The sequence below is a fragment of the Brassica oleracea genome, chromosome C5, assembly GCF_000695525.1.
Source record: "Brassica oleracea var. oleracea cultivar TO1000 chromosome C5, BOL, whole genome shotgun sequence".
Taxonomy (NCBI): domain Eukaryota; kingdom Viridiplantae; phylum Streptophyta; class Magnoliopsida; order Brassicales; family Brassicaceae; genus Brassica; species Brassica oleracea.
Window position 1 is genome coordinate 9,590,823 of NC_027752.1, and position 27,088 is coordinate 9,617,910.

A 27,088-nucleotide genomic window follows, 5' to 3' on the forward strand; every position below is an offset into this window, starting at 1 on the left:
GGGTTTGATTCACATCACATGCAAATACAAGCTGTTAAAGAGAAAAAGAGGATTCTCCCAAAATTACAAGCGTTTTTTTTTTGCTTAACAAAAATACAAGCTATTTAAAGGCATTGAAGCCAAAAAAAGTCAGTGAATTAGGATTTGTAGACCTATCTAATCTTATCCTCATCAGCAAACTTCTGAATACAAAAGCTTTTTTTATAACTCTCAATCACTTATTTACATCAAAACAGATACCAACAATCCCACACTAAGTCTCTAATCACAATCACACCGAAAAACAAACATTTAAAAACGATTCTTCAAAATTTCTAGGAAAAAATCTGCAAATGTACTTATATTATTTCAACTAGAGAAGCCTCCTCCTGAAGTTTCTGGTAGTTGATTGATAAGTACGTACGAGAAGACCGACACCAATGCCAAGACCAACACAGACGCCAAGTCCAATCCCAACACCAACCCTTACACCTGCATTGAACCATGACATCTCTCCATCTAAACATTCACTTCTCCAATACATGTCTCCCTCATATTCCTCTTTGTAATTAGCGTATTCTGTTGCCTACACATAAAAGAAAAAAAATGATAACGTAAAGACACCGACCACAGAAAGAATCATACTTTGAAGGACAGGTACTTCTCATACTGGCATCTATGCAGTAACTCCTACTATGTATCTACTATATGACTCTAGTTCCTACTAGTAATAATGAATGTTGAAGTGGAAACACTCTTATAACACTGCAATGATTCAAAACATTTGACAGACTTTTTAAAAAATTACAGAGATAGCATATATTGGGGGATTGCGGGTGGGAACCACCATTGGGTTGGGTCATAGAAGCAGCAGACAAAAGGATAAGAGCTTCAACATAACAGAGGCACATGGGGAATTTTTATTTGTCTCCTTAAATTGTAAACTGTATCTATCCACATGTCCACATTCATCAGCCGGAGAGACTGGTCCACTTCAATTCTTTTAACAATTTTTATCTTCCTAGAACTACCAAAACATTATAAGTTTTCATTCGAGATGGTAATCAATAAGTTAAAACCAGAATAAAAATGTTTTAAAAAAAGTTGTGAGGCAATGAGAAGGCATAAGACTGTATCAGACACATGCTATATCTTGAAACAGTGATCAACGAACTCAGATAATGTCATGTGATAACTTGAAAGTTACCTGATCAAGCTCAGAGGACATGTCTTTCTGAGGCTCTGCTGCAGTTTCATACTCAGGAATTGAATCCAATACCATTCTTCTACTTTGCTTCTTTCTCAAACCAAGCTGCAGAGTCTTGGTTAAGATGATGGGTGTTCCTGAGAAGCAGCCAGTGACATAGACCTCTATAGTTGGCAAAGCAGGCAATAACTCTTGACCATTTCTACTCTTCTCCTTTAAGAAACCAGACCCTGCAGTGAGCCCAGCTTCACAAGTCATGTTCCACTGCTTCTTCGACTCCCCCGTGAACCCATTACCATCAGACATCTCAAGAGTTCCAGACAAAACTAGCTCTTTCTTGTCATAAACCTCAAACTTTACACTACCATTTAACCTGATATTGTCTGTGCTAACGTAAGTAGCTTCTTCAGATTTCTTATCAACACGATCCCTCCTAAGCTGTGAAGAACACCCTTCCGAGTACATGCTCATCCTAACACCGTTTATCTCCAGAAGCGTGTCTGGATCCAGAGGAATGTGATTGATGGTGAGGGCCTCAGGGGTTGAATCTTCAACCGTGAAGTTGCTTATCCTGACGTAGAACACTCTCAGATCCAACCAGGGGGAGGAGATTCTGGGGCTGTGATTGTTATAGCTATGATATCTAGACATGTGAAAGGCTTCACTATTGTTGAGTGTCTCACAAGGCTCCTCCATGACACAGAGGACGAGGATCAACGAGTGTTATAAAACACAAAGTTAATTCTTACTCCAAAACCTAGTCAGAAAAGTGAAAACACTTGTGTGTAAGCCTTGATCCTGATGCAAAGGGAGTGACCTGGTTCTAAGGAACAGAAAGACTTATAGTAAGGACATGAAACGAGTAAAATACTTAAAAACATATAAAGAGAATCATTCTGTCCAAAAAGGGAATATTCTCATCATGGAACACACAAAGAGTAGATGGTACCCACCTGCTTTAAGTTGAATCACAAACGCTAAGGTAACTAAAGATTCAAACTCTTGAGATTGCCCAAATAAGAAGGAAGTGCAATTTTCAAGAAGCTCTGAAATTGAAACTGTGTTTCTTGAAGAACAAAGTAACTGCCTTTGCCAACACTAGAAGCTTCTCAAAACTATGAAGATCCCAAGAGAATGAAAAAGTATAATATATAAAGAGAAAATAAAACTCACTAAAGAAGAAACACCATCCACAAATCCTCTAAATCAGGTATAAAATGACTCGTGGTGTACAATATTAATCTTCTCGTCAACGTCTAAAAGAAACAAGATTAAAAGATATTGAAGAGAAATATTGTTTATGGCCAAGATTATACTTGTGCAAACCCCACCACCAAGATCACAGCTTTTCTTTTCTATCTAATGGGAACGCAGCGCGTGTCCGAGGATTAAGATGGACCCACTTGAGCTGATATAGTTTTAAGAGCATGATTATAGGAAATTTATTAGGATGTCGTTCTTAACGGAATATAAGAACCCGATCTTAATTTTTAACTAAAAAAACAAAGAACCAGCTCTTAAATAAGAGTTTTAAGAGACAGTTCTTAAAAGTTAAGAGACGAGTTCTTATATTTCGCTAAGAATCCCATCGTAAATATGTGATTGTTCGAAAAAAACATCCATTAAATGTCGGTAAAATAGAGAAAAGTCCAAGGTGATGAAAGGGAAAAACAAAATATCACAAACAGTGATGGAGATGATGTCTTCTTCTGATCTAGCGATCTTATCACACTACTTAAGACGAGTCATATAACTTCTAACGACCGACGTACTTAAATGATTTTTTAGTAATTAATGGTAGTTAAAAACTTGTAGTTAAGATACTCTTAATTTTTGAGCTCCAACGGTAAATTTTTAATTTGTGGTTCTTAAAAAAAAATTACTAAACAAAATTTAATGGACAATTCTCCTAAATAGACAATTTTTAAGTTTTTGTCACAAAAATAGACCACAAGGAAGAAAATGACTAAAATGTTTCATTTAATAGATAAAAAGATCTTAATACCCTAGATATATAAAAAACTAAAATTAAAAAAATTAATTTTTTTTTTTTAAAAAATAGTTTTTTTTATAGTTTTAGATTATATGTTTTCAAATTCGAACTTTTTTATAAAAAAAAATTTTCGAAATTTTTTTTATTTTTTTATTATTTTTTCAAATTTTCTTTTTTTAATTCGAAAATACTTTTTGAAACTATTTTAAAAAATTTTATTTTAAAATTTTTAATATTTATTGTTTATTTTATAAAATTTTAAATCTCAATCTCAAATCCCCACCCCTTAACTCTAAAACTTAAGGTTTGGATTAGTTAACCCTAGGGGTATAAGTGTATATTTACCTATTTAATGAAATATTTTGGTAATTTTGATCTTTAGAGTATATATTTGTGGCATAAATTTTTTTAGCGCTATCCTAGGGTATTTCTCAAATTTAATTAAACACTAGATCTTGATCTGCGCCTCCGCGCATGTGTTGGATTTAACTTGCGTTCAATGTAAATTTATAAACCATTGATTTTATAAAATGTCCATTTATATTTTTATGTTTTGTAAAATATATTTAGAGTAGAATATATTATATTATAATATAGATGTTTGATAATAATTTTTTATTTGTACGTAATATTATATTTATAATTTTATAACTTGATGCAATTTGATGTAATTGTAATATTCATATATTAACCTACTGATTTTTTATTTATTTATTTAAAAATGATTTAATTTTTTACAGTATGTTTTTATGAATTATTATTAATTTTACGATATTTGGTTTTTTTGAAAATTGTATTGTAGCAGATTAATATATACTATATATTACAGTTTGTGTTTTTATTTTCAACAAAAAGAAATAACAATTCATTGTAATTAATTTAATTTTTTGATTTTAAGTGAAGTGGCAGATTTGTAAATAAGAAAAAAATGCAATGGCTAAATGTGTAAATAAAAAGAAATATTTAATCTGCTATCTGTGTTTCCAAATAATTCTCATTTAATCTGTTATCTAAGTTTTTAAACGACAGAATCTGTAAATGAGAAATAAATAAAGTGACTAAATATGTAAATTAAAAAAAATATATAATTTGCTATCTTTGTTTCCAAACAACTTTCATTTCATCTACTATCTAATTTCCAAAAAGTACCAAAAGGTACTTCAGTTTTAATAATACAGATAAAACATATTTATTAAATAAAACATATTGATAATATTTTAGGATTGCAGCCGGTATGCAAGTATTCAAGACCTGTAATTAATCTGAAGTTTTATCTGTCCAATAGATTCATAACATAGCCACACAAAACCATATTCTTGAAATGTAATTTCAAACCTTTGGCAGAATCTTGTGCAACTTCTTTCCCATCTTTCATCCTACCACAGTAAACAGACCCAAAGCTTCCTTTTCCAGCTCTCTTGGAGAAATTATCAGTGACCCCTTCAAGGATAGGAAGGGATATGAAAGGGATATGAAATATGCTACACCTTCATCTAACAAATGTCCACCCCTCACAGCTGAATAAGTTGCCAAACCTTTTTTCTTAGTCCCCGTGGAATTACCTGAAAGAAACATGAGTAAGACAACAACCCTCCACTTCGAGAAAACCTGATAACAATCAAGACATATATATATCCTTTATCAGCACTTTTCTTCTTCTTGAGAACACAGAGTAGAACAAGACCTCCTCCAGCTAGCAGCAAGAGAACTGCGACAGCTGCTATTGATATGCCAATAGTGCTTTTTCTTTGCCTCGTTCTGAAGCTCAGGATTATTACTATACCTGGAGAAAAACATGTTATAGGTGAGTGTTAGGAATCTCTATCAACAAAATGGAAAATTTTAAAATTCGGTATGCTTAATCTTTGAGACACAAACCAACAGAACTCAACATGCAACACAACAAACAAAGCTAAGGCATGCATGAATTGAAGGATTCAAACATAGAAACAAAATAACTTAGCTTTAGAGGCGGAGTGATTGTGATGAATCGTGGAGGAGAAATCAACCGAGGAAGAAATGAATCGCGGAGTGATTCTCCCTCAATCAGAGTCGCCGAGAGAGAGATGGCGTGATTCTTCGTGGGGGAGAGCCACCGAAAAAGACATCCTCGTTTTTCCTGTCGACTAGAGAGCCACCGAGAGAGAGAGTCTGAGTTTTCGATCGAGAACAGGCTTGATTCTTCGTCAATCACATCCATGGAGAGAGAGAGCCGTAGTCTTCGATCGTGGAGGAGATCAACGGAGTGATTGTGATGAATCGTGGAGGAGAAATCAACCGAGGAAGAAGGAAGAGGTGGAATGAAATTGATCATCGAAGGTTCATCCGTAGGGAGAGAGAAAGGAGAAAACCAAAAGCTGCTTCTTCTAACACGTGTCCCACAAGATCCGCTTCTTCCTCCTCTTAATTAAGAACCAACTCTTAAGGTTATTGTTATTTTTCATTTTTTTAATTGCAATTATATCGTAAGAGCCTCCTTAAGAACCATAGTTAATGCTGGTCTTAGAGCATGTTTAATGAAGGGTTTTTAAGAACAGGTTCTTACCTTTTTTTAGTTAAAAATTAAGAGACGCGTTCTTATATTCCGCTAAGAACCCCAACATAAGAATAACCCCCATTAAACATGCTCTTAGGCATTAACCTAGGCTTTTAATACATAAAACAAAATAAATTGCATTCGAGTCCTTGAAGTTTAACCTTAATCACTATTTGGCCTTTAGGCACAGAAACATAGGACGCCACAACTGTGTAACATGTGAAGAACTCAACTGAAATAATAATCTCTGATAGATATACAGACAGTAACAAAAGTAAAAAAAAAAGAATCAAGGACGCCACAATGTCTTCTGAGCACATAACATTCCTTCTTTGTCTTGAGCATACGTCATACGTATCTCCCAGTGCAAGCTTCTTAATATCTCTTCCAGTGGCTCTAATATCTCCACTTTGTCACGTACCACCACCCAACCTCCAGGCCTTGTCAACCTATCCATCTCCACCACTATCGAAGCGGGTTGCTTACACCTGTAAGAAGAAGATGGAGATTCCTCATTTGCCAAGCAGTTTAGATTCAACGATCACTACTAACTTTACTAGTACCTGTTCTTGAGCCGTGAGAAGAGATGATCAGCATGAAGAAGGTCATAAGATCTTGGATATGTTCCAAATGGTTCACACCAATCATGGTATATACCGATGAGACCTCTCTCGTATATGAAAGGAAGCGTATCTGGCGAATGAACAGGCACTACATTCATCACCCACACGCTCTGATTCACCAATGAGGCTGCAAACCTGTTGATATTTTTGTAAGATTCAAAACCACCAAATGCATAATAAAGAGTTCTTCTTTTTCCTCATTACCCGCCATAGATTGCTGTCATGTCCATCACATTCCTGATATGTAACCAGTCAATGCCTAGTCCAGTGAGGTAAGATTTGTTAACCATGGCTTTCCAATGATCTGTATCTCCAACAGCTTTCTCTTTGCTGGTTAACCACTCAGGGTATGTTTCAAGTCTCTTTGGCCATTCTTCAGGCCACTCTGCTCCGTGTTGTTCTATAGCTGACGGTATCTCATATAAACAGGTTTTCATCGGCACATACCTATAGCCAAAAGATCAGCAGGCTCACCAACGAGTTCATTGAAAGAAAGATAAAAGCTATATATCACCAATTGCTTTTACTTACCAAGCTGCGTCTGGGTTCTCGTTTTCCTTGCAAAGAGGTGGATTCTTCCTCCTCCTCAGTTCATAGATATCGTTTGATTCTGGTTTCTGATAGATTCTCACTCCCATTTCACTTGCTTCTTCGGTTTTGTGTGCAAGAATGTTCCAACAAATAGAAGCTGTCAATGCAGTCATCGCTGCACACACAGATGAACTTTGTTACAAGTAGAACTAATTACAATTAAAATACTAAAAGAACAAGTAGAGTTTCAATATGTATTCAAACTAAACCACTAGGCCTGAGATTTTTAACCGAACCACCGAAATTTTGGTTAGTTCGGTTGGATTCGGGTAGGTTTTCCAAAAACAATTCGGTTTTTGGTCTGGCAATCGGTTACTTTGCTTTTCTTATTCTTTTTTTTAAAAAAATACCCAAACCATACCAAAAATCCGAACTGAACTAACCAAATTTCTAACCGAACTAACGGAATTTAGCCAAATTTATCTGAAATTTTAACAAAACTGAACCAAAATCAAAAACTTCGGTAGGATTTTTGAAAACCGAACTAACGAATACTGAACCAAATTTTATTTTGGGTTAATTCGGTAAGATTTATGTTGAACCGAACTAACCAAAAACCGAATAACCCAAACCCGCATGCCTAAAACCACGGATGATTATGAGCTTTTAGAAACACAGTATATACCTTCATCATCCTCAATCTTTTCATTATTACTTGACAATATGAAGTATCCATTGGGTCTTAAAATCCTGTTCATCTCCAGAAGAAGTCTACCACCTGAGATCGGGAAAACCTCAAATAATCATACGACTCAAAAAGCAAATTGAAACTCATGACAATGTAAGAAAAACACTTACCATGAGAATGCCAGTGGACTCTGCAAGCAGAACAGTGAATTATATCAAAGACTCCACTAGGAAAAGGAAGCCTTCTATTTGCCAAAGCACTGACAAAAGTAGGAAACCCACGCTCAAGAGCGACCTGTGCTAAGTCGACTAGATCGTCTTTTAAGCCTAGAGATACTGTCAAAACATCTTTATCCAGCAATGCAGCTACAAAACTTGACTCTGAGCATCCAATGTCCAACACTATACGAACATTCTTCCCCCATTCAATATCTGGTACCATCTATCAAACCACCAATTCATGTTTTCAAACACAAAAGCAAAAAATTTAAAGTTCAGAGAGTAACAAATGATAGTCACCTCTTGAATGAATTCAAGGTACTGAAGAACATTTCCGCTGAAGGCAGACTTGTTCTGTGGAAAAGTTAGGTATTCACCGGACTCATTCACCCAGTTGTGCTTCTTTATATATGCAGCCAACTTCGGATGCGCCACGTTCTTATACAATATCTGATGTGAATAAAGAAAAAAAGCATGAGATAAAAAAAACTAACTTAAAATCAAAGTAAAGAAGATCAACAATCTTAACCTTAGATTTGCTTTCAGGCCAGGGAACAGGAGGATCATATCCATCATGCGGTAGAGGAACAAGACACATTACAGGCTTCTTAGGACAATTCCTCTCTCTATGTCTATAACTCTGAAGCCTCCCAATTAACCCATCGTTATCAATACACGGCATGTAATTATGCTTGCTCCTAGTGTTACACAGTCTCCAGCTATACTCAGCTTTAGGATCAAACACTGGACCTTTCCTCTTCCTCTTTTTGCTTATCTCTACTTCCTCCTTCTTCTCTTCCACTTCTTCATCAGCTGATGCATTTGATTCGTCTCCGTTTCCATCAGACTCTCCTTCATTGTTATCTGACTCAGTTCCTTCCTCTCCATCTTCCTTATTAGACTCAGACTCCTCAGTTTCTGCTTCTACTTGTTCTTGAACCTCCTTGACCACAGCTTCTTCTTCTTCTACTACTACCACCGGCTTAGGCAAATCTTTCTTCTTATGTGGAGGATGAGACACAACAACATGCTCTTTCTTTTTCTTGGTTTCATGTTTATGAACAGACCCACCACCAACGTGTTTCGCCTCTTTTGATTTCGAACCAGATTCAACTTTGCTTTTCTCATGTGATTTGCTAGATTCAGTCACTTCGTTACGAGCTGGCTTAGTGCCAGAGGACACTGGCTCAGCTATGTCGTCGAAGCTTTCTCTCTGAACATTGAACGAAGAAGCGTAGGAAGATAAGAAGGACCAGAAGAAGACGAAGCAGAGACCCAAAACAACAATGAAGGCCATCTTCACCCAAATCCCACGTGGCTGTTTGATCCTGCGAGCGAAATGAGCAATCCCCATTTTTCTCTTTATCTCCATCATTATTGAAGACCACTTTCAACGCATATGTCTGAACAACAGAGATCTCCAAAGAACACTTTAACCAAACTTGGGATTAGCTCAGGAAACTAAAGGATTTGAGCTATAATAACAGATTTAAGCAGGATCTAGGTGCGTTTCAAAGAGTCTTGAGCTCGAATTAGTGGAAAAGCTGTTAAAAAGAAGAAACTTTATAGATTTGTTCGAAATGAGATCATATGTACGGATCAACAAATCTCAGATTTTCTTACCGGGCGAGAGAGAACAAAACAAAGTATGAATCTTGCAGCAACCCAAATCCAATCGTACAAATCAAACTTGAGGTAATCACACAACTGAAAATTACAAACTCTTTTTGCTTACAGCTTACACTAATGTAATAAAGATGGTCTTATTACCGAACTTACAATTCTTCTTCTTTCCTTTTTCAACTTTCAACTAAACATGAAAAAAAGCAAACCAATGTGGACCACCACGAGTCAGTGAGGCCCACGAACAATGTAATAAACTTACTAAAATCGATTTTTAATTAGTAGTTTTTTGTAACCGATCCTTAAAGGTTTTGTGGGGACCCATGCACTAAGAAACTCACTAAGGACCCCGGATAAACATGCTCTAAATTAATAACTGAGCAGTGGTCAGAGAAGCATGATTATCGGTAAAAACGTTTTTGCGGGTTTTTCATTTTTTTTTTCTGATTTAAAAAAAAAACAAAAATTAAAAATAAACCAATGGCGGATCGCCACGTGTCAGTACAACAAATCCCTGTAAAACGTTTTTTATTTGTCGATATTGAAACACTGTTTTTGTAAGAAAAGTGATGGGATCCACGCTCAAGAACCCTCCTCCCATCATCGCTCCTCCCACCATCGATAATCATCCTCTAAGTCCGTTGAGTGTAAAGAGCGATGAGACAACCGGAGGTATCAGATTACTAAAAATTAAGCCCAATGGGCTTTAAGTAATTGAGCTCAGTAGGATTTAAATAATTGAGCTCATGCGATATAATGGTTAAAGTTTCAAGCAACTTTAATGAGAAACGTAAATTTCAAATAAGAGAAAGCGTGATAGAGAGAATCTCAACTTCCAATGAAAACTGGGATAGCATTTACTACTGTATTAGCCACATTCATAGGTGATAACGAAGTCAACAATGCTGTTCAACTGTAGATAACATTTCATCAATCACAAGTCACAATAATAGTTAGTATTTTAGATATATTTTTTAAATATATATTTCTTTTTCAGTGGTAAATTATTTTCATAAATGTTAATGGATTTTTTTCCCAGTCCCACTAGCACTCCCCTATTTCCCAACTTGCTTTTTTTGTGATAAAGATAAATAACACTCATTTCTCACTAAACAACAAGTAGTTTAACTAATTTTATTCAATTAAAACTTGAGAAAAAAAAAGAAAGTTGGTGTTGTTCACGTAATCTATGAAAGTTCATTTTTGGCACACGCGCAAACATTTTCTAAAAAGAAGTATATTTACAGATAGAGAGATGCTAAATTTTATGTATTTTCCTACTAATAAAAAAATACTGATTTCTTAAAAAAAGAAAGAAAAAAAAAACAGGTCACATGGCTCCTCACGTTCCTCGGGTCTCTCTATATTACTGTGTGCCTTCGTCAAGATTCCCTTGGACCCTCCACTTCAATTAATTTCCGTTTATCTGATATCTAAAGTTTCTGGGTTTCTCCTCCTCGATTCTCAGACACAAACTATTCTCTGAAATTTGTTTTTTTTTTTTTCCTTTCTCAAATTCAAACCTCTGAGTTTTGGTGGGTCTTCTTCAAACTTGTCTTTCCAAAAAAGGACGCCTGAATTTAATAATCTTCAGACAGCATTGTCCGCTTCGGCTCCTTTTTAAAACAAAACAGACTCATTTTCTGCCAGTTCAATAAATCTCAGACCTTTGACCATGGACGGTGCCGGAGAATCACGACTCGGCGGCGGTGACGGTCATGGTTCGGTCGGAGTACAGATCCGACAAACCCGGAGACTCCCCGATTTTCTCCAGAGCGTGAATCTCAAGTACGTGAAGCTAGGCTACCACTACGTAATCTCAAACCTCTTGACCCTCTGTCTACTCCCCCTCGCCGTCGTTATCTCCGTCCAAGCCTCCCAGACCAACCCCGACGATCTCCGTCACCTCTGGATCCACCTCCAGTACAATCTCGTCAGCATCATCACCTGCTCCGCGATCCTCGTCTTCGGTTTAACCGTCTACGTCATGACCCGACCCAGACCCGTCTACCTAGTCGACTTCTCCTGCTACCTCCCTCCCGATCACCTCAAAGCTCCCTTCTCCCGCTTCATGGACCACTCTCGCCTCACCGGAGACTTCGAGGACTCTGCGCTCGAGTTCCAGCGCAAGATCCTCGAGCGCTCTGGTTTGGGAGAAGACACTTACGTCCCCGAGGGGATGCATCACGTCCCGCCGAGGATCTCGATGGCCGCCGCTAGAGAAGAAGCTGAGCAAGTCATGTTCGGTGCGTTGGATAGCCTCTTCGCGAACGCGAATGTGAATCCGAAGGAGATTGGGATCTTGGTTGTGAACTGTAGTCTCTTTAACCCGACGCCTTCGTTGTCTGCGATGATCGTGAACAAGTATAAGCTTAGAGGGAACATTAGAAGTTATAATCTCGGCGGGATGGGTTGCAGCGCGGGGGTTATCGCGGTTGATTTGGCGAAAGATATGTTGTTGGTGCATAGGAAGACTTACGCGGTTGTTGTGTCCACGGAGAACATAACTCAGAACTGGTACTTCGGTAATAATAAAGCGATGTTGATACCGAACTGCTTGTTTCGTGTCGGTGGCTCTGCGGTTTTGCTGTCTAACAAGTCTAGCGACAAGAGGAGGTCTAAGTACAGGCTTTCGCATGTGGTCAGGACGCACCGCGGAGCGGACGATAAGGCTTTCCGCTGCGTGTATCAAGAACAGGACGATACGGGAAGAACGGGTGTTTCTTTGTCGAAAGATCTGATGGCGATAGCGGGGGAGACTCTCAAGACCAATATCACCACGTTGGGGCCTCTTGTGTTGCCGATAAGCGAGCAGATTCTTTTTTTTACAACTCTGGTTGTGAAGAAGCTTTTCAACGGTAAGGTGAAACCGTATATTCCGGATTTCAAGCTTGCGTTCGAGCATTTCTGTATCCATGCTGGTGGAAGAGCTGTGATCGATGAGTTGGAGAAGAATCTGCAGCTTTCGCCGGTTCATGTCGAGGCTTCGAGGATGACTCTTCATAGGTTTGGGAACACGTCTTCGAGTTCGATTTGGTATGAGTTGGCTTACACTGAGGCCAAAGGAAGGATGAGGAGAGGTAATCGTGTGTGGCAGATTGCGTTTGGGAGTGGTTTTAAATGTAACAGTGCCGTTTGGGAAGCTTTGAGGAATGTGAAACCTTCTAAGAACAGTCCATGGGAAGATTGTATTGACAAGTATCCAGTAACTTTAAGTTATTAGGCTTCGTTTTGAGGAACTTTGAGAGACTCTTATGTTCAAATGGTTGTTTCTTTAACAAACAAAAAAAGACTTTAGATTTGATCTTTGACAATGTCAATGTTCTGTTGTTTTTATTATGTTTTCGGAGGTTTTGTGGTGTCTTAGTTACCTTTCTTGAGAAGTTGAGCTCATGAGTTCAGATCTTAGTTGTGTAACGAATAGGCCTCGGCATTTTACCCGGACCCGAAGACCCGACTCGAAACCGACCCGATCAAATTACCCTATCGGGTCTTGTTGCAGAGGACCCGCGTGTCTTGGCCCGACCCGACCCAAACCCGATGGGTACCCGAATTAATAATGTAAATTAAATAAAATGCATCAAGGGGCAATCGAATACGGGTTATTAGTCTAGAGAACATGGGGGTCAACCACTAGGAGACAACGATTTGTTGTTGAATCTTGCATAGTTTAATATATATACACATTTTAATATAATAAAAACACAAATTTTGAATAAAATTTTGAATATTTTCCGATATATAAATATTTTCAGATATTTTTTTGTATTTTTAGGTCTTTTTTAAATCGAACCCGAACCGAACCCGACCCGAAACCGAACCGAATCCGAACCGACAAATTCTAGTTACCCAAATGGGTCTAACTATCTAAGACCCGACCAGACCCGGACCCGTCACATCCGAACCGACCCGGAACCGAGAATTTGAAATTACCCTATCGGATCCTAAACTCTTAGACCCGAAAGACCCGGACCCGAAAGGACCCGAACCGAACCCGACCCGGCGACCCGAATGCCCAAGCCTAGTAACGAAGAATCACAATTAAAAAAAAAACTGAAAAAGATGATGGTCTTGTAACCCCCACTCTATTTTCCACGCTAAACTCTATTATAAAATAAAACCTTCTCCAACTCCACTCTATATCCTACTCTAAAATAGAGTGCAACTCTATTTTTATTCTATATTTGGAGTAACTCTATTTCTTACTCTATTATAGAGGGAAACTTTTTTATTTATACTTTAATCTTTTTATTCTTTAATCTTTCTATTTTGTAACTATTTGTGTAATTTAATTATGCAAACATAATGTTCAACACAATATATATAAACGTTGGAAACTTATTTTACTAGCCAAAGAAACACAAGCACTAACTTAAAAATAATTTTATAAGATTAGCCGAAAAACAGGTACTAACATTAAAAATAAACAACATAACATAAAATTAAAATTATAGATAATGCTGACCTAATTTTCTGGTAAATTGTTTTCAGATCCACCAAAATTGTTAAAATATTATCCAAATGACATTCCGTTTGAATAGTTTCTTGGTCAGTTAAAAAAAAATCAAAGATAAAAAAGCTCATTTCACATTTGAGATTTGTTAATTGATCATTTGTGGGAAAGATACGCTAATGGTAATGTTTAAGTTAAAATATATTATGTTTTTAATATAATGTAATGTAATTTTTAATATAATAAATGTTTGATATAAATATATAATTTATGAAAACTTTATGAAAAACAAAATATAAGAAATCAATTTGTAAATTTTGTAAGTAAAAAGTATTAGTCATAAAATAGAAAAAGAATATATTTAATAATAATTTTTAGAGTTAAATATAGAGTAAACCATTGGAGAGAAACTCTATTCTATTTTAAAGTTATTCTGTTTTAGAGTGAAAACTACTATAAAGTATAAATGATTGGAGATGGTCTTAGCAATTGGTGAAACTGAAAACCATGTTGAATTGTATGAATATGAGCTCACAACAAAATCATTTACGTGTTTAAAAGTAATGTGGTAACGGTCTTGTAACGTTTTTTAAATTGCTTCTGTGTCTTTGATATTTTCCTACTTTATGGAAGAAAATGATATTTTAGTATTGTTTAATGTGTTTTGAACCTTGTAATGAATAGTCAATTTGGACAGTAGAATATGCCAAGATTTTTGTTGAAAACAATACTCTAAATATTGTTATTATTTTATTATTTAAATATACCAGCCGTTTGCGTTGGGAAAAAGTCTCCCTTCATACACCAAACAGCCAAAGTCCCAAAGCCCCATTGCTCTCATGATGGAGAGGGATTCAACATCTCTCTACAAGGCCCATCGAATAATAAGGATTTGGCCCATCACCGTCGACCGTACGACGAAGGTCAGCTTAGCGGTCGACTCAATCGGCTGAAACGATCGTTCGATCGGCTGAACTTCGTACCTGATCAAACGATCGGCTTAGTAGCAACGCGACATGCTTTTTTCCGGCCCAAAGGCCCGTCAAGTTACGGGTTCGGACCTTTACCTCTAGGGCGAACAAGTCTTAGGGCGAATGGAGGAAAAGCACACGAGGACTATAAAAGGACAAGAAAAGGAAAAGATAAGGGATCCGAAAACAGACGCTAAGACACTGACGGCAAGATCTAGGGTTTACGATCGATCGCTCTGCTTAGTGTTTCCGTCGGAGTCTTTCAACAAAGCTCCGACCTTTCCTTCTTTCCTTAATCTCTTTGTAATTTTGTTCGTTTATCTCATATTGTGAATAAAACGTCTTTGTAAGACCCACAAAACCGAGTTCATTTCATTATCATTCGATCTACCAAACTCGTATTCAACATCTCACATGCTTTCTTCTCTCATTGATATTTGCTTCCTGTTTTGTCTTTGTATTAGCCTAAATAAAGAAAATACTAATAAAAGCATTTGCTAATAATCAATCTGTTATAATAAAATAGACTATAGTTTTTTTCTCAACCTTCTGCCTCGGCATATTATGTTCACACGTGGCGCTCTTTCTTTAATCATCAAAATTTGTCTTTACGATTGAGTAAAATTGAATGGGCTTTGGAGTTTATTGTGAATTTCATTAAGCTTTAAACTTTTTCTCATTGTGAAATTCAAACCACCCGCTAGAAACTCTTACGTCAGTGGAATGTTTGAACATAGCGGGAGTTCCTTACCTCAACGGTTGAGGCTCAACCTGTTATGAGAAGTGAAATCAAAGCTGCTGAATACACCACACTAGAGAGATGCAACATACTGTGAAGTATTTGAGAGAATTAACAGGAATGTGCAAGAAAACTCTCTATGATACGATGTCAATATCTCAATCCGTCCGATTAGGTGGAGATGTTTTAAGAACAAGATAGAGTTGTGTATTTAGGTCTTATTGAAACTTATTGAAACACAAAAGAGAGAGCTCAAATTAATGAGCTTTATTATGAATTTTAGGGGTGTTAAGATGATAAAACCTAACTCATTTAAACACACCCATTTAGACCCCGTACCCGTTTAAACCCATTTAAAATAGGTTCAGTAGGAATACTCATTTAAACCCGCGAATTTTACATGTATCCATTTAAATTCACTTAGACCCATTTAGATTATTATTGATTCTTTTATTTATTTTTTTGTTTAAGTCATGTTTATATCTGTAAAACAATTTTACAAACATAATTTTTTTTTTTCATTTTTAACTTTATGAATCCTACCTAAGTTTAACTAAACAACTATATTATTTATGCATGCGTCAATATGATACGTGGAGTTTTAATAATTAGAACCATATTCATGAGACTTTTTAATACAAATTGATGGACTAGTGCGTTTGGTCGTCTGGGTGATTATACCTATGCGTTAAATACATACTCCATCAAGATTTCAACTGCCCAAGTATTCAACGGTTATAATCCAAAACAACATGATGACAAATATCCTAATAAAAGTAACACTTTTTGTCTCTCAAACATAACAAAGAGTCGTTTTTTGAAACACCAAAGAGAATCTAAAATTCAGGGCACACTTAGAATCTTCTGATCTTGAACACTCTACTCCAGAAATACTTGTAGTCTTCCTAACATCCTCGTTGCACATATCATCAACATCTTCTATTGTACCTACAATTCAATGTGTAAATTAGTTTAAAGTACATGCTTATACAATAGTTTTCATAATTATGAACTTTACTTTCATATTCTGCAAATCCACGCAACCAGTTACGAGTACAGAGTAAAGCTTGAACATTTTTGCGAAGCAAGCGGCTTATGTATGGAGTCAACAACACCTGAGCTCCAATGCTAAAAGCTGATTCAGATGCTACTGTAGTGATTGGGATACTGAGTATATCATGCGCCATCATCGCCAAATCACCAAATCGAACTTGGTTTTCCCTCTAGTAGCTTAGTACATCCAAGTCGCGGAAAGACTTTCTATCCAGCCTTGTCTCATCCAAATGTGTTCTTGTGTTTCCTACATTACTCCCAAGACTTCTTTCCAGTTCAAAGAGATCATGTAATATATTATAATTTTAGTTAAAAGAAGTAATAAAGACAGCCAAGTAGATGCCAAATAAGAGTAAAGATGCTTGAAACTTACATTGTCTAAATCATCTCCAAGAAGAGATTCAGTAACTAGATCATGTGGAGTTGGTGCATATGAAGAACCAGAAGAACTGCCCCAAGTCCTAGCTTGACACTCTTTATAAAGTTCAGTCAAATTATATATCCCTAACCTCTTTAGTTTTTAAGCTAGAAGTAGAAGGATCCACTTTCTCATAAGCTATCTCAAGAACTGCCAACTTCATCCTTGGATCTAAAGATTGCTCCCATAGCCAAAATGGTGCTATACAAAAAAAAAAAAAAAACGGTGCTATACTCCTCCCAATACTTGCATATCCTTAGCCATCTGCTCCAAATCATAATCATCACAACTCGCATATTATTTCAGCAATAGCTCAATCATCCAAACTTGTGTGAAGTACCCACTAGATGTTGGATACTCTGGATTCAGATACTTTTGCCCACGATCCCACTCTGCATCAGAAGGTAGCGATCTGTAGTTTCTGTCAAAAGCCTCAAAGCTTTTAAATGCTTCCCTAAACTTCAATGCTCTAACAAGCAACTCATATGTAGAATTCCATCTAGTAGGAACATCAAGAAATAAACCAGCTCCACTTCTAATCCCCACTCGCTCTACACATGCTGCAAATGCTTGAATTCTTGTCTAAGATGCTTTCACATATCTGACACTTTCCCTGATGTCATGTAACAGACTCTTCGCCAATTCTAAACCTTCTTTCACTATCAAATTTAGAATGTGGGCACATCATCTCACATGCACAACAAGCCACAACCACTCATCATCTGAAGTTGTCCTTTGAAAATCCTCTGCATGCTATCATTGCTATTAGCATTGTCTAAGGTAATAAAGAATACTTTCTTCTCTAAACCGCGTTCCATACACTCCAAAATCTTGTTAGCAATCTATTGTGGTGATGAGACATGGCAAATCAGTTCTCAAATATTGTCTAGGAGATTAATTATTCTTTTTTCATTTGTCTTTCTTTCCTTCAGGAACATACGACGTTTTCACTAGGGTCAGATTTTAAAGAATGGTTTGTCATCGATATATTTTTGTTTTGGTAACATGCATATATATATATATATAGCTAAATTAGCTAATTTAAACAATTCACTTTATTATGTTCCGCTTTAACCGAATCTAATTTTGAAAAAGTTCCAAATTTTTTGCTCATCTAATATGTGAAAGCTTTAGACTCGTTCACTTATGTTTCTATAAATAAATAGAATGATAAATGTCATATGCGTAAAACTATATTTTATTATTTTCAAAAATATTGTTATTTTATGGTAGTTTGAAAAATTGTGTACTGTAATTGTGGGGAGTCAAAACTTGAGCTATAAAAATTAATCAAAAAAAAATTGGGATGTATGTATGTATAATTGGAAATATATAGAAATGTGGTGCACAAAAAATGTATAAAATGTTAACAAAAGAAACACATAAGTAAAAGTTACAACTGTACGTGTGAGAATAAAATATTAAGTGGGTCAGAAGTAAATATGATTTAGTTAAGAATATAAATATAATAAAATCAATATATTTAAAAGGTATTATGAAACTTGCCACACGTCTATTCAACTTCTTAATAAAAACAAGTAGAGATTTTCTCCGCGTTATAAGTGGATTATGTATATTAAGTTTATTTTTAATATAATTTTCTCTCTCTCTCTAATTAAGCATGTTTTACAAAGAGTGTTGCCATAATAAGATAGCACAAACCAAATAAAATCACAAACACAATCATTTTTTTGAGATTATCAGTCTCATGGAAGACTGTTGTGCAAAGACTCATAGCGTCTCTCTAACAAACAACATCAAATCATACACTCTCACTCTCTCAAACTCAGCTCTTATACATAATTAATATAAATAATTGCTAATCCGAAAGATTACACACACAAAATGAAATGCTTTTACAACATAAACACATTATACAATTAATGTCCAAAGAAAGACACTGAACAAAGCACAAATGAAAGTCGTAGACAAGGACAAAAGAATGCTCTGTAATGACCAAAGAAAACAAAAAGTGAAAAATGAATGCTGTCTTCTTCTTCTTCTTCTCTTGAATCATCTGAACAAAGCTTGAATCTCTTCAAGCGTTTTGCCTTTGGTCTCAGGAACCCAAAGACTAACAAAAGCCACAGTGAATCCACAAACCAAAGCATAGAGAGTAAACGTTCCACCACTGCTCCAAGCTAAGAGCATATTTGCAGTCATTGTGACTAACCACGAGACAAACCAGTTAGCCAAAGTTGCTATACTTCCGGCTAAGCCTTTGATATTCACTGGAAGAATCTGTTTTTTTTTTTTACAACATCATAACTATTAGTAACAAATTAGACCGCCTTTTGTTTTTGATGTTAACATCTAATATTCAGGTAATGTACCTCAGACATTATCAGCCATGGAATTGGTCCCATCCCTAGAGAGCAAGCAATAACCATAGTCTGTAAAGATGTAAAGAAGAAAATTATTATTTGGTAATAACAACGCAAGAATGTATATATATACAACAAAACTTAATTACCACAACTCCAACAACAGAGACCATGCTTAGAATGTTGTACATATCCGAGTCAGGTGATACGAATTCCTAACAAGAGATGACAAACTCAAGAGTTAACTTGAAACCCTACATTTCAGGAGAAAATTTAAAATACCTTAAGGTAAAATGCGACTGCTACAATCACCAGGCTAATCGTCATCCCTATAGAAGAGATCTGTATTTTAAGAGGAAAAGCTAAATCATTTGCTTGCATTTACACAGAGTGTGTTAGATATATATATATATATATATATGTGTGTGTGTCAAATAAATAAATCCTCACCATGAGCAGAAGTCGGCGACCTGATTTATCCACCAACCATGTGGCTACTGCAGTCGCCACTACCTGGTTTAGAATCAACACAACTGTTAGAAGTGGAAACTAATGTCTCCTAGATTTAAAGCTGTATTGAAGGGATGTTATATTACCTGAACAGCACCAACTCCAAATGTTGCTACATTACTTGATGAGACCCCTAAGTGAATAAAATGGGAACAAAGCAGGCAGCATAAAGATATTTGTTTATTCTTCTCTTAGGAACATTCCAAGAAAAACATTTGACTCTACCTGCAGATTCAAAGATTGTACTCGAGTAGAACAAGACGCCGTTAATTCCTCCAAGTTGTTGAAGTACAAGAAGTCCTATACCAACCTGTAACACATAAAATTCACAGGAAACATGTGAGTTTCTCAACAAAATTAGCTCCAGAAGGAGGTAAGAGTAAGTGTACCATTAGTGGGAAATAGTATCTCCTACGCTTGAGGTCTACAAACCGAATTGCAGAGCGTTTGGTAGATGATGCCACAGATCTCTGTATATTAAAAAAAAAAAAAAGAAAAAAAAAAGACATTTGTAGCAAAATCCTAAACTCGTTACATATTGAGACCAGCGTCATGTTTGAGCCAATACCTTGATCTCATTAACCTCAATGGTGATATCAGTATCAAAACCACGAAGAACTTGCAACGAAGTTTCAAAATCATCTGTTAAACCCATTTTTGCCTACAATTTTTTGAACACCAAGAAAAAAAGATAAATAAAATAAGGACATAGGCAAAATAAGGATCTAAGGACTTACCAGCCACCGAGGAGATTCAGGGATGAAAAACAGACCAGGTATCAATAATGTACACGGCAATACTCCTTATAAAGACAAAAGAAGACAATCAAGAAAGTGATTAGACCGTATATGGTTTCTCTTAAAACAAAAGTTCAAAAAATTGTAATGAGAGAGTTACCCAAAACTGCAAGAATTCTCCATGGAACAAAGAGACCGAGTAGATATGCCAACATTATCCCAATTGTTACAGAAAGCTATAACAACCAATGTTTACTGTTAATATAAACAATCAGCTCATAACATGCAAAAAAAAAAAAAAAGAAGCAACTTGACAAACCTGGTTTACAGAACCTAAGGCTCCTCTCATGTTCTGTGGGGCGATCTCGGCTATATATACAGGCACCTAAAATTAATCCAGATTCAAAGTTGTGTAAATAATATATATATATTTGATTTTACTTTGTTCCAAAATAAAACATTAATTCCTGGAATCAAAGAAGCTAGTCTGGTCTAGTGTTACCGTATAAGATATGATCCCCACGCCGAAACCTTCTAACAATCTTCCCATGTACAGAAAAGAAGTATCCTAAACCGAAGAAGAAGAATGAGTTTAAGAGTTAGAGAGACAGACCAACAACAACATCAGAAACTTACTTGGGCAAACGATATTGAAAGCCAGCCAATAATATTGGGAATTGCAGCAATCATCAGAGACTGTCAACCACATAACAGCGATTAAGATACAGCAAGAAAGAAGATAATCAAAGAAACAAGATTCTCTTACCCCTTTTCTTCCGATGTATTCTGCAATCTGACCACTTGCAATTGCACCAACCATAGCACCCACGTTGGATAGGGACCCAAACACAGAGTACTAAACATGAAAGAAACCCCAAGAGTCAGAATACTACTATTGAGCAAAAAAAAAGAGTCTTAGATAGAAAGCTGTACCTCTGATACAGTTAAGCCAAGATCCCTAGTAATAGCAGCTTGAGTTGGAGAAGAATAACCACACTGAACAACCAACACACAAAAATAAGAACTTTCTCCCATTCTAATAAGTTGATCGATCAAATTAAAGAAAGATGTGATTGTTTTGTCTTACAGTGAAACCGAATTGAATAGGACCAAGAGCAACGATCAAAACACAAGCTAAGACAGAGATGGAGCTGTCTCGAATGACTTGAGATGATTCCAACATGCTAGACTGTCTGGAACCCATCCGGTACCAACTTCCCGTGTGTAAGAATGGTCGCCGAAGATCATTCCTTCCCTCCTCCGTCTCCTCCCTGAAACTCATCTTTCTTCTCTCTTTTCTTCTGAAAAAATTCTTAATCTTCTGAGAAGAAAGCTTTTATATGGGAAAATACAAAAACAATGAAGCTTTCTTCTCTACGAAATTTTGATTTAGAGGAATTATATGATGGGAGATGTCTTCTCTTCTCTTTTCTTTTCTTTTGTTTTGTTTTGTTAAAAACCTTTGTCGTAGGTTGTGAGCCAATGCGTGGAGAGACGCTGACAGTTTCGGAGTTTTCGACCTCACAGACACTTCTCCTTTGATTCTTTTATAGAATTTCGGAATACAAGCAAAAAATCATTAAGTGGAGATTTTTGTTTTTCTCCATTTTTTTTTTATTGTCGACAAATAATAAAAAAAAATGTTGATTTAAAAGCATTTTCAATTTAATAGATTCTTCGAAACAAATAATACAATCCACTAGAAGTTTCATCTAAGTAATAATCGCTTTGATTTCTATGGATTTTATATAAGATTTGAACGAATCATCATTGACGCATGTTCGCATATACGACCACTAAAAAAATACTTTAATTTATCTTTCTTTTTTTTTCTACTAATTTATCTATCTTTTAGATACTCATTCGTATAATGTGTTTAAAACTATTGCACTTCAAATTTTCATAACTATTACTTTATCTTCAAATTTATCAGAAACTCGTCCCACATATTGGAACGCACTCAAGGTTTGAGGTGGCCGTAGCTTAGAGAAATGATTGGGTTCACCCCTGGGGTGAACATCTAGATTTACCAACCAATAGTGTTTGAGTATTTGATATTTGATATCTTTTAAAAAAGAAAATAAAATTAAATATCCAAATTAGATTATATTTTTAAAATAAAATAATAAAAATAAATAAAAATAGTTACAAAAAATAAATAAATTAATATTGTTAAGTCTTCAGCAAAATAATAAACTCTATACCCTAAATACTAAACCCTAAACCCTAAACGTTAAACCTTAACTTTAAACTTTGGATAAACTCTAAACCGTTGGAAAATCTTAAACCCTAAATCATACATTAAAAACTAAATTTTAATAACACTAAAACCTAAATCCTAATCGATAAATCCTAAACCCTTGGGTAAACTCTGAACCCTTGGATAAATCATAAACTCTAGCGTTTAATTTTAAATATTTTTTATTTAGAGTTTATGATTTATCCAAGGGTTCAGGGTTTATCCAAGGGTTCAGAGTTTATCCAAGGGTTTAGGGTTTAGTGATTAGGGTTTAGGGTTTAGTGTTATTAAGATTTAGTTTTTAATGTATGATTTAAGGTTTAAAATTTCCAATGGTTTACGGTTTATCCAAGATTTTAGGTTTATAATTTAGGGTTTGGAGTTTAGGATTTAGGGTATATGATTTAGTATTTTGCTAACGGTTTAACAATATTTATTTACTTATTTTTTGTAACTATTTTTATGTATTTTTATTGTTTTATTTTGAAAATATAACTTATTTGGAAATTCAATTTTGTTTCCTTTTTTAAAAGATATCAAACATCAAATACTCAAACACTATTGGTTGGTGAATCTAGAGGTTCACCCTAGGGGCTGAACCCAAGAATTTCTCCGTAGCTTATATATCATAAATCGTAATACCACTTTTGTCTGCGTGTGTTTAATTCCATCTCTGTTGTTCTGGTAAACCATCTATTTTTAAGATAGAGCAATTGCGTGCGATATACACGTTCAGAAGATTATTTGCAAATGTGGTATTGTCCATATCTGCAAGTGTTCAGAGTAACCGTGTATGCCATTATTACCCATATAACCTAGTCATGTGCTATCTGACTCAGCTATAGCACAGGTTGGAAGCTCTAATAATTACTCTATACGAGTGAACATCACGCAACTGAGTGTTGTGTAAACTTGAATAGAATATAAACTTACATTATTGGATGAGAACTATTCATTCATCTTTTTTATCTCTCCTTCCTTTGCACGTTCTCTAATCTGAAATAGTGTGTCTGAAAATTCCAAAGGGAAAATAGTTACGGTGAAGATGGTTTCCGCACGTCTAGTTGAATGTCCGGAATCGCCGGAAGTTGTATGTACGAAGCCGATTCCGGAGATGATGTTTGCGGCGGGGGAGGAACCAGTCGGCGTAAGGGTGCTTACATATCAATCATCAGGAGCTATAAAACGGATATTAAATACGTTAGAAGCGGAGGAAGTTGAAATTATAAGGCGATCTGCATTTGGGAAAATAATCGATATCGCCGACAAACCGGTTTTTTCTGGGCGGTTTGCTCGGTACATGTTGTCGAGGCAGCTTAAAACCAAAAAGAAGCACGAAGTATGGTTTCGGTTTGCCGGTAAGCCGGTAAGGTTTTCTCTCCGAGAATTTGCAATTGTGACTGGCTTACCATGTGGAAAGTTTCCGAGGAGATCAAAGTTGAAGCTTAAACAAACTATTTCAGAAAAGCCTTATTGGCCGTCTTTATTTGGCAAAAGTGATTATTTGACAGTCGCAACTATTATCAAGATGCTGCGGAGGAAAACTGTGAAGGATAGAGATATCCGCATAAAGTTTGCTTGCTTGTCGATCTTGGAATCTGTCTTCCTGCCTACAAGCTTGAAGATGAAGATATGTCGAGAACATGCTGAAGCAATCGAAGATATAGAAGAGTTTTTTTCTTATCCTTGGGGAAGAATGGCTTTTGACATGCTTATGTGCAGCATAAAAGAACGAGATGAGGTTGCGCTGACTAAAAATACGATTGCTATTAAAGGATTTGCCCTCGCTTTGCAGCTCGTAATGGTTGAGGCTGTCCCTTCGCTTACAGAAGTCGTCCAGGAGAGTTGTTCGTCGTCTGAATCTGATAGCGAAGATGATGTCCTAGATCCGAGATGGGCCAAGAAACAAACTCTTAGTCCAACACATGCGAGAAACGTTGACAAGAAAAGTCATGTAAGCAGTGCCTCTAAACTTTATCTATAGGTCAGATAGTTGGTAATATCCAGAGTGTATCTGTTTGTTGTTTGCTGTATGTTTTTCTAATAAGTGCATATTATTAAATAAGTTGTGTGAATATATTCCTGGTTTGAAGAATTGATGATCTAATGTTCTTTAATTATTGAGCAATATAATTTATAAGTTATATATTGTGCTCAGGTGGTTGTACGAAGCATTTTATCTCAAGATTCGGATCGCCCTGTCGACGAGGCATCGATACTTTGGTCAGACGAAGAGGAGGATGAAACCGTTGACAACATGGTTGAACTGATTAATTCAAACTATACTTTTGTACATTCTATGTTTGTTGGGGGTGTTACGAAAATGGAGGTTGATCATATGAGAGAAAATTCAAAACCAGCAATGAAGACTAAGAAATCAAAGCAACACTCCTCAAGTACTGTGGATATTGACCCTGGTTTTGTTGGTTCGCGTGTCATAGAACATATAAAACCTCACGTTGCTGTTATGGAGTTGAACTTGAACCAGACATCTAGAAGGATAGATTCAATCGAGTCTTACTTAACTGGATATCTAGAGTCGCTAATGGGGAAGTTCAAAGAAGAAATGCTGCAAACCATTACTTCAATGGTTATTACTTACTTGGGAAAGGGGCATTCTGCAGCACCTCATGATCCACACCTCAACCCACCTGAAACACATAATTTCGTGTCTGGGAATCTCCCATGTATGATTCCTCTTGCAGATGATAATGCCAAAAGTATATGTAATGTTATGGAGAACCTAAGTGATTATTCTACCCCGCCATCATCTCCTCGTAACTGTCAGGTTATCCTATACTTTTCTTCCTTTATGGTTATCCTATACTTTTCTTCCTTTATTACATGGTTACTAGTTTTAATATTTTTTGAATGTGTAAATGTATATGGCGGTTATATAACATAAATGTGTTTGCTTAACTAGGCGGAGAATACTTTGTCCCCGACCATTGCACTTGGACAGTCCGGTTTGTTGATGTCGTGTCCTCTTTATCAGGGGATGGCTCACTCCACTCATAGTCAGAATCATAGTCGTCAAATTGACATGAACCAGCTTTCGGTATGAGTCCGAATAGAATTTCAAACTGTTAATATATCCATCACCTCAGATATAAATATACAATTTATGTTGTTTTAGGGAGTTGACAAAGTGGTTCCACGTGATCTTATGGATATGCCGTCATTCTCTCTTGGACTTACTCAGGAAGAGAATATGAAAGGGGCAGGTGAGGGTGTGGTTAAGGAGAGTGTTAATGGGTCTCCTCTGCCTGACCTGAACTTCGCTGACAACATCGAAGACCCGCAGACGTCACGAAAAAGCAAGAGGCAGAAAATGGTTCCTTCAGATCTTGTAGAAAATTACCACTGTGGCCCTCATATTTTATCAAGATTGAGGCGATCACAGAAGTTTGTTTTCATTTGGTATGACCAGAGAGAAGTGGAGAGGAAGTTTTTAAAACTGTCTCATCAACTAGCCTGCAATAGGTACTTCCACCGTTGTTGTCTTATTTTCTTGGAAGATAACTAGCTCATTTAGTTATATTAATATTGTTGAATTCTTTACAGTGTAATAAACGTTGCTGGATTATCCGTTTCGTCAAAGGAAATTATACTAATTGCTGAAAAATCCTGGATCTTTCAGCAATTAGTATAATTTCCTTTGACGAAACGGATAATCCAGCAACGTTTATTACACTGTAAAGAATTCAACAATATTAATATAACTAAATGAGCTAGTTATCTTCCAAGAAAATAAGAGAACAACGGTGGAAGTACCTATTGCAGGCTAGTTGATGAGACAGTTTTAAAAACTTCCTCTCCACTTCTCTCTGGTCATACCAAATGAAAACAAACTTCTGTGATCGCCTCAATCTTGATAAAATATGAGGGCCACAGTGGTAATTTTCTACAAGATCTGAAGGAACCATTTTCTGCCTCTTGCTTTTTCGTGACGTCTGCGGGTCTTCGATGTTGTCAGCGAAGTTCAGGTCAGGCAGAGGAGACCCATTAACACTCTCCTTAACCACACCCTCACCTGCCCCTTTCATATTCTCTTCCTGAGTAAGTCCAAGAGAGAATGACGGCATATCCATAAGATCACGTGGAACCACTTTGTCAACTCCCTAAAACAACATAAATTGTATATTTATATCTGAGGTGATGGATATATTAACAGTTTGAAATTCTATTCGGACTCATACCGAAAGCTGGTTCATGTCAATTTGACGACTATGATTCTGACTATGAG

General features: G+C 36.2%; 4 protein-coding genes across 11 annotated transcripts; 1 reads left to right on the forward strand and 3 right to left on the reverse strand.

The window, feature by feature from the left end:
- Window positions 1-187: 187 nt before the first annotated feature.
- LOC106343724 (uncharacterized protein At1g01500) lies at window positions 188-5,541 on the reverse strand. Of its 7 annotated transcripts, none has more exons than XM_013783017.1 (4): window positions 4,864-5,541; window positions 4,515-4,741; window positions 1,187-1,943; window positions 188-565 (listed from the first exon to the last, which is right to left on the reverse strand). In XM_013783017.1, exons 3-4 carry the CDS (start codon window positions 1,880-1,882, stop codon window positions 353-355), a joined length of 909 nt encoding a protein of 302 aa, XP_013638471.1. In that variant the 5' UTR covers window positions 1,883-1,943; window positions 4,515-4,741; window positions 4,864-5,541; the 3' UTR covers window positions 188-352. The 7 variants fall into 7 exon arrangements, with proteins under 7 accessions (XP_013638471.1, XP_013638475.1, XP_013638473.1 ...); XM_013783021.1 differs by having other exon boundaries at window positions 4,515-4,787; XM_013783019.1 differs by having other exon boundaries at window positions 4,515-5,541.
- A 295-nt stretch (window positions 5,542-5,836) lies between these two features.
- On the reverse strand, window positions 5,837-9,556 carry LOC106295640 (probable methyltransferase PMT28). The gene is made up of 9 exons (XM_013731602.1): window positions 9,399-9,556; window positions 8,305-9,319; window positions 8,076-8,225; window positions 7,728-7,998; window positions 7,555-7,647; window positions 6,870-7,044; window positions 6,543-6,785; window positions 6,279-6,473; window positions 5,837-6,203 (listed from the first exon to the last, which is right to left on the reverse strand). The coding sequence occupies exons 2-9, from the start codon at window positions 9,148-9,150 to the stop codon at window positions 6,005-6,007; spliced, it is 2,172 nt and encodes a 723-aa protein (XP_013587056.1). The 5' UTR covers window positions 9,151-9,319; window positions 9,399-9,556; the 3' UTR covers window positions 5,837-6,004.
- Window positions 9,557-10,760: 1,204 nt separating this feature from the next.
- LOC106295988 (3-ketoacyl-CoA synthase 4) lies at window positions 10,761-12,764 on the forward strand. Of its 2 annotated transcripts, XM_013732017.1 has the most exons (2): window positions 10,761-12,413; window positions 12,483-12,764. In XM_013732017.1, the coding sequence occupies exons 1-2, from the start codon at window positions 11,074-11,076 to the stop codon at window positions 12,619-12,621; spliced, it is 1,479 nt and encodes a 492-aa protein (XP_013587471.1). In that variant the 5' UTR covers window positions 10,761-11,073; the 3' UTR covers window positions 12,622-12,764. The 2 variants fall into 2 exon arrangements, with proteins under 2 accessions (XP_013587471.1, XP_013587470.1); XM_013732016.1 differs by having other exon boundaries at window positions 10,761-12,764.
- A 6,046-nt stretch (window positions 12,765-18,810) lies between these two features.
- LOC106343384 (sugar transporter ERD6-like 4) lies at window positions 18,811-22,119 on the reverse strand. Its single transcript, XM_013782576.1, has 17 exons — window positions 21,691-22,119; window positions 21,537-21,599; window positions 21,370-21,459; window positions 21,240-21,299; window positions 21,106-21,171; window positions 20,923-20,988; window positions 20,764-20,839; window positions 20,604-20,668; window positions 20,435-20,527; window positions 20,256-20,336; window positions 20,092-20,176; window positions 19,953-19,999; window positions 19,807-19,869; window positions 19,639-19,698; window positions 19,506-19,571; window positions 19,366-19,425; window positions 18,811-19,273 (listed from the first exon to the last, which is right to left on the reverse strand). Exons 1-17 carry the CDS (start codon window positions 21,883-21,885, stop codon window positions 19,046-19,048), a joined length of 1,464 nt encoding a protein of 487 aa, XP_013638030.1. The 5' UTR covers window positions 21,886-22,119; the 3' UTR covers window positions 18,811-19,045.
- Between the last annotated feature and the right edge of the window lie 4,969 nt (window positions 22,120-27,088).